The sequence below is a fragment of the Equus quagga genome, chromosome 12 (assembly GCF_021613505.1).
Source record: "Equus quagga isolate Etosha38 chromosome 12, UCLA_HA_Equagga_1.0, whole genome shotgun sequence".
NCBI classification, from domain to species: Eukaryota; Metazoa; Chordata; class Mammalia; order Perissodactyla; family Equidae; genus Equus; species Equus quagga.
Window position 1 is genome coordinate 110,175,069 of NC_060278.1, and position 7,203 is coordinate 110,182,271.

Sequence of the window (7,203 nt, forward strand, 5' to 3'; positions counted from 1 at the left end):
AGGGGTGAGTCTGCCTCTCACCGCCTCCTGGTTGGCCAACAAGGTTTGCGTTTGTAAGCCTTCTGAGGTCAGGTCTCAGGGGCTCCTCTACCCCGCGGTGTGGCCCCCTGCCAGCTGGTTCCTGTGCGTGTGCACCCAGTTCAGGAATCGAAGGGACAGGACGGCTGACCCCACGGCACAGCAAGTTTACAAGGTGATTTTCATTTTGCTTACAATTTTTTAACTGCTGTGCTTGCAAATGCTAACACTTAAGAAAGCTACCGCCTCAGCTTTCACCCTGATACTGTCGAGTGTTGGATGTTTGTCTCAAATAGGGAGTGTTCAGACCAGTGTGTTTGACCCCTGTGGCCCGAGGTGGCTTCTCAGTGGTCGAACATTTGTGTGATTGTGGCTTTAACGTAAGGACCCAGGTGCTTTTTAGAGTAATCTTGTAACTTAGAATATCCTTATGGAAGGAGAGTAGAGCACACTTTCCCCAAAGAACCATATGTTTTGATTTTGCTCCCCTTTAAAGTTAGGGTTCAGTGACGTGTCCATTGACTGAGCGCATGTTTATCGAGAGCCGTGGGAGGTTAGCCATGAGCAGACAGACCAACATCTCAGAGCATGTTTTATGTCAAATATAGACGAGTGGTATGGGCACACTGGTGCTGACTAGATTTACAGGCCGCCTAGAGTTGGGGATGGATGGTCATGTCTGGGTCACTGTCAGTCAGCACACGTCTGTCCTGGGATTGGCCCTGCTCTCCCAGGTGGGGTCAAGGGTCAGGGCACTGCCAGCTCCCACAGGCTTCTCGCCTGGCTGTGGTTCCTGGTCATGAGAAGGTAGTAGAGAACAAGGTCCTGGTCCCTTCTGAGCACCCCAGCATTTTGCCACTTGAGGCTGCCACAAGTCAGAGCCCCCCGAGTACTGCTTGTCTCCTTAAGGGTGTAAATGAAATGAAAATGCCAAAAGGCACCTCTGCCTCTTTATAGACACATATGCTCTCAGCAGGCAAGGGACCTCGTGTCATCATAGCCCTCCACGGTGAAATGGAAAGCCGAAGTGGCCTCAGGCAGGGCCCCTCTGAGGAGCAGCTCTGATGGTTTTCTTGGCCACCGTCTCCCTTTCACACTCTATCCCCAAAGCTCAGAGTCCTGTGCTCATGGAAGGATCAGCCTACGAATCTGCCAGACTCACAGTCTGGTGCAGGGAAGTGACTGGAGAAGCCCCAAGTGCAGCCCTCGTGGCCTCTGCGCGCCCTGGGAGGCCCAGGGCTGATGCGCTGCCCCTCGCTCAGATGAGCTTAGAGCTTTCTGAGGAGGAGGTGTTTACTTTGAATGCGGAGGACATGCCATCTGCTTGCTGTGTCCTTGTCGGAACACAAGGTCAGGAAATCAGAACAGGACAAGAGAGACACAAGGAGGCTCCCCAAGAGCCAGGCAGCCCTAAAAAGGAGGTTCCTCTCAGGACACCTGCTCTTGGGGAAAAAGTGCTCCCCAAGGGACTTAGAGGTGACTTAGAGGTTTTACCAGTGTCACGTGTCCATGAGGAACAATGAAATGGAGACAGAGTTAGAAATGCTAATAAGCTTCCAAAATCCAGAAGCCCCATGGGCTCTGATCCTGTTGACCTTGGTTAGAAGTTCGGCGGCGGGGGGGTGGGGGGGGGGTGGAGAGTTGCATCCCACGTGGAACAATGGGACTCAGAGGAGCGTTCAGTCAGTGGAAAGTTCTCACAACTCCTGGCTCCTCCTGTCTCGACGTTGAGACTTTCAGACGTCTTCCAGAGGACTTTCCTGTGTCCAAAGTGGGTGCAAAGATTGGGCTCCCCGACAAAAGAGACATGCAGACGTGCAGCACGCCAAGTGGCTTCCCTCACTGCCGTCTGCCTTTCAGTTTATGTGCTCAGAGGGTTGTGCATTTCAGGTGTCTCTTGGTATGAGTTCCCTGGGCAGCCAGTCCTTCCCTCGATACACTGCTCCTCTGCCTCTGAGAACCAAGCTGTCCTGGGCCACATGTTTAGTGAAGGGGTGCTTGGTCCCTGCAGAAGGTGACAGCACAGGCCCGGCTCCTTCCTCCATCACTGGCTGGTCTTCAACACTGTTCATCCTGTGAGTGTACAAAACCATCAGGCCAGACAACACGCTAGTGAGGTGGGTTTATTTTTATAATATGTAATAACTGTCAATACCCATCTATATAAACAGAAGCAACCATTTTTGGATTTTTTTTGGAGAACTGGTACAGATCTCTGAAGATAAATATTAAACCCTAGCTCTGAATAAAGATTCTTTGAAAGTGGGTGTAGTTGACATTTGTTTTGCACTGAACAATTTTTCACTGTCTCAGCTGCTCCGGCCTCTCTGGAAAGGGCTGCAGATCAGCTCCAGATGAGTCCTCGTGTCCGGCTGTCAGATGTTGGGACTGTGTGTTGTGTAGGATTGACCCAGCAAATGGATTGTTTCAGAAAACTGCTTGTCATAGCAGGAGGGGCATTCAGGGACACCTGTGACGCCACTGGATGGGCACACTTGATGGAGGAAGGGGTCTGGGTTCTCTGAGCAGCGGGGAGCTTTGGTTCACCGTCTCTCTTCTCTCTTGGGGATTGGAGCCCATTGCTGGAAGCAAAAAATGCCCAGAACACAGTGTTAGTTTGACTCAAGGGTCCCTGCTGCCCACCCGCTGCCCTAGGTGCGTTCCAGGAGGGCGAGCTCAGGGGAGGCAGTGTCCCAGCAGCCACAGCGGCTCTGGGCAGAGGGACAGATGGCCCGCCCACGAGATTTTAATGCTCTTGGAATGCCCAGGTGCATGGATGTGGGGCTCCACCATGGACCACCATGTCTGATGATGGGGACCAGAGAGCCCTCAGCCCTGCGAAAGCCCAGGCCTGGTGTCGGAGGTGCTTAAGCCCCACGATTACCATCCAGTCCAACCCACAAGGAGGAGAAGAAGGTTCAGGAAGGTGGGCTTGCCCAAGGTTTCCCTTCATAGCAGGAAGTGAAGGAAGTGGGGTTTGAATCCTTCCCTACAGTGTGGTTCACACTTGTGTGCAGCTGACAGATACATCCTGTCATGTCACCACCACCACAATCAACATATATAGCCAAGTGATAAGGGTACCAAGACCATTCAGTGGTGCCGGGAGAACTGGAAACCCACGTGCAAAAGAGTGAAGTTGGACCCTTACCTCATACCACATACAAAAATTAACTCAAAATGGATCAAGGACCCAAATGTAAGGCCTAAAACTATAAAACTCATAGAAGAAAACATAGGACAAAAGCTTCACCACAATGGGTTTGGCACTTGTTTCTTGGATGTGTCACCAAAGACTCAGGCAACAAAAGAAAAAACAGACAAATTGGACTTCATGAAAATTTTAAAATTTTGTGCATCAGACAGTATCATCAGTAAAAAGGCAACCCACAGAATGCGAGAAAATACTTGCAAATCATACATCTGATTAAGATTAATATCCAAAAAACAGCAAAAAGAAGCAACCTGATCCAAGAATAGGCAAAAGGCTTGAATAGACATTTCTCCAAAGAAAATAAACAAATGCCCAATAAGCACGTGAAAAGATGCTCAACATCACTAAACATCAGGGAAATGCGAAGCAAAGCTACGAGAGACCACCTCACACCCATTAGGATGGCTCCTATCAAAAGAACAGAAAATAACAAGTGTTGGTGAGGATGTGAAGAAGTTGGAACCCTTGTGCACTGTTGGTGGGAATGTAAAATGGTACAGCCACTGTGGAAAACAGTGTGGCACTTCCTCAAAAAAATTAAAAGTAGAATTACCATAGGATCCAGCAATTCCATTTCTGTATATTTACCCAAAAGAAAGCAGTGTCTCAAAGAAATATTATGTACGTGTTCAGAGCAGCATCATTCACAATAGCTGAATCATTGAAGCAGCCCAAGTGTCCGCTGACAGATGAATGGATAAGCCAAATGTGGTCCATCCATACGATGGAGTATTACTCAGTCATAAAAAGGAAATTCTGACACTTGCTACAACATGGATGAACCTTGAGGACGTTATGCTCAGTGAAATAAGCCAGACACAAAAGGAGAAATACTGTATGATTCCACTTACATGAGGTCTCTAGAGGAGTCAAATTCATAGAGACAGGAAGTAGAATGGTGGGGGCCGAGGCTGGGGGCTGGGGAGTTGGTGTTTAATGGGGACAAGTTTCAGTTTTACAAAATAAAAAGTCTGAAGATGGATGGTGGGGATGGTTTTACAACATTATAAATGCATTTACTGCCACTGAACTCTACACTTAAAAAATGATTAAGATGGTAAATATTATGTGTATTTTACCAGAATTTTAAAAAATGGAAAAACAGTTATCATTGGTTGCCAGAGGTTAAGGAAGAGGGAGGGATGACCAGGCAGAGCAGAGGGTTTTTAGGGCAGTGAAACGGCTCTGTGTGATGCTCTAATGATGGACCCATGTCATTAGGCGTCGTCCAACACCAGGAGTGAACCCTAAGGTCAGTGTGGACTCTGGGTGATATGGTCCCTGTAGCTCATGGGGTGTAACAAACGCACAACTGGTGTGTGTGGAGGGGTATGTGGAAGCTCTCTGTACTTCCTGCTCAGTTTTGGTGTGAACTTAAAATCGCTCTAAAAAAAGAAAGTCTAGGGGCCAGCCCGGTGGTGTAGTGGTGAAGTTTGTGCATTTGCTTCGGCAGCCTGGGGTTCACAGGTTCAGATCCTGGGTGCAGACCTACACACCACTCATGAAGCCATGCTGTGGTGGCGTCCCACATACAGAGTAGAGGAAGATGGGCACAGATGTCAGCTCAGGGCCAATCTTCCTCACCAAAAACAACAACAACAAAGGACAGTCTATTATTTTTAAAAAAGAAAGAAAACAAGAAAAACCACCTGCCAAACCGTTTTCTCAGATGGCTGTGCCAATTTGTATTCTCCACCTCAAGGACGCCCCAGCACTCAGTATTGTCAAGTGTTCTTGGAGAAAGGAGAAAACCTTTTTTTACCCATTCTAATCGAAGTGTTTTATTTGCATTTCCCTTATGAATAGTGATGTGGACCATCTTTTCCTGTATGTCTTGCCATCTGTATGCCTCTTTGGTGAAATGTCTGGGTGCGTCCTTCGCCCACTTTCTTGTTGCGCCCGCCCTTGGGCCCTGCAGTCGCTGCACGCCCCTGCCTTTCACCGAGGCCTCGAGGCTCAGCAAGAGCTGCTGGGCTTGCTTTTCCTGCTGGGGCGTGTGGCTGTCAGGTGCACTTCTGCCAGTGAGGGCTGGCAGGTCCCCCACAGCTGCCCCTCGCAGCGCGTGCAGCACATTCAGCATCCACGTGGCCCACAGCTGCGGCGGGCACGCGGAGTGGCCTCCACGGTGCCCGGCCACCTGTAGCTTGTTTCCTCACTGTAGGTTTTTCACAGAAAGTATTGAAAGTGCAAAGCTTTCTCTGAGCCATCCCAGGACACAGGCTGTCTGGCTGCAGGAGAGGAAGCGCTTGGTGGGGCCCGGTGAGGCTGCTGCCTGAGGCAAGCGCCGCTTTCAGGTTCTGGAAAGTTGGTTTCCCTGTGCAGTCTGGGGGCAGCTTGTGGCCTTTTCACGACTGAACGAGTGTCACCTGCCTGCTGGCCCCTCCGCAGGGAGCCAGATTGGATTTTCTCTCCGTTTTCTCTCCTGGTTTCCCAGAGCAGTGGTCGGCCAGGCTGTGGTGACACCGCCACGGGGATGCCAGTGCTCACGTCCGCTGTCCTCACCTCTGGTCTTGGGGCCCTGTGGACTCTCAGCAGTGACGGAGAACCCCCTAGAGCTTTTGTGTACGTGGGTTCTATCTGTTCATATTTACCATATGAGAAATTAAAATGAAATTACAAATACTTATTAACTAATTAGAAAATAGCAAACCTATTACTTATTAACATAACATTTTAAATGAAAAACAGCTATATCTTCGGAAACAAAAAAATTAGGGAATCTTTAGATCACAAGACAATGGATACAGAAGTTGTATTTTCATACATAAGAATATTGTACAGGGGCTAAAATGAAGGGCCTAAAGCTACGTGTATCGACATGAATCTTTAAAACAACGTTCAATAAAAAACACTTGTCATTTTTATACTTTCTATAGAAAGCTTAAATCAGATTTTACATGCGCATACAAAGGTCGTAACACATCAGGCGGGCGGGGAGGTGGCACCGCGATTCCGGCGATTCCGACGATTCCGACGGCCTTGCCTTTGGAGGGTCCCCGGGCGCCCTGGCTCCCGAGCCCGGAGCGTCGGTGGCCGCGCAGGGAGGGCGGTGGAGGCTCCTCCTCGGGCCTGCGACGGCTGCTCTGGCTCCGGGGGCAGCTGCCTTCACTGAGCGCGCACGCCAGCCTCTGCCAACTCCACGCACACGGAGTGGGGGCGACCATCTTGGCACTGTTCTCAGGAGGGGTCCGGGGACCCCTAGCAGGACCACTACCCAAGCCCCCGCGCTGTGCGCCGCAGGCGTCCCCAGGACACCACTGCCGTCCGGCGGGCGCCGCGGCCCACGCACCGTGTCCCGGGCTGTGGTCGGTCGCGTTCTCTCCACTCGGGGACGCGCAGCCGACCCTCCCCCGCGCCGGCCTCCTAAGAGGCCCCTCCCCGCCCGGTGACTGTTTCCCCTACGTCTCGGGACCTGGCGTCCCGCACTGACAGGGAACCTGAGGGACCCTGCCTCGCGCCCCTCAGGTGTCCCCGCCCGGCCCGGCCCGGCCCGCTGTCCCGCGCTGTCGAGGGCCCAACGTCCGCCGCCAGGCCCGCCGTTCCCGGCCCCGCCGCCAGGGGCCGCCGCCGCGCCCCTATGACACAGCAACAATAGGGGCCGCTCTGGCCCGCGCGCCGGCCGGCGCTTCCGCCGGAACAGAGCCGCCGGCGCGGGGGCGGGCGCAGCGGGCGATGGACGGCCGCACTCTCCAGTCGCTCCCCGGCCAGCGGCGGACCTGTGCGTGACGGCGCCCAATCGGCGGCGAGAGCGGCGGGTGGGGCGGGGCGAGCGGGGCTTCCGGCGGGGCCCGGCAGGCGCCGAGGAGGAAGAGCGAGTCCGGACGGCGCCTCTCGGCCGAGTCTCGGCGCGGGCCAGGTGCGCGGGCCTCCGGGGGCGGGGACGGCCGCGGGGGGCGCCGGGGGCGGGGCCTGCGCCGTCGGCAGCCCCCGAGCCGGGCGCCAGGTCCGCGGAGCCGGCGGCTGGAGGGGCC

General features: G+C 53.0%; 2 protein-coding genes across 6 annotated transcripts in view; one reads left to right on the forward strand and one right to left on the reverse strand.

The window, feature by feature from the left end:
* Window positions 1-1,694: 1,694 nt before the first annotated feature.
* LOC124248220 (translation initiation factor IF-2-like) overlaps window positions 1,695-7,203 on the reverse strand; it is an 11,102-nt gene continuing 5,593 nt past the window's right edge. Inside the window, exons 2-3 of the mRNA XM_046678063.1 lie at window positions 4,995-7,192; window positions 1,695-2,600 (exon numbers count right to left, since the gene is read on the reverse strand). Coding sequence (XP_046534019.1) covers window positions 6,126-7,192 — 1,067 coding nt within the window. The 3' untranslated portion in view covers window positions 1,695-2,600; window positions 4,995-6,125. The remainder of the gene's footprint in view (window positions 2,601-4,994; window positions 7,193-7,203) is intronic.
* The window catches only part of ADRM1 (ADRM1 26S proteasome ubiquitin receptor), an 11,656-nt gene continuing 11,413 nt past the window's right edge, over window positions 6,961-7,203 (forward strand). The window contains exon 1 of one of the 5 annotated variants that reach the window (XM_046679819.1): window positions 6,961-7,088. The gene's annotated coding sequence lies outside the window, so the exon portion shown is untranslated. Of the gene's footprint in view, window positions 7,176-7,203 lie in introns of all 5 variants that reach the window. The other 4 variants (XM_046679815.1, XM_046679820.1, XM_046679818.1 and 1 more) reach the window with 4 other exon arrangements.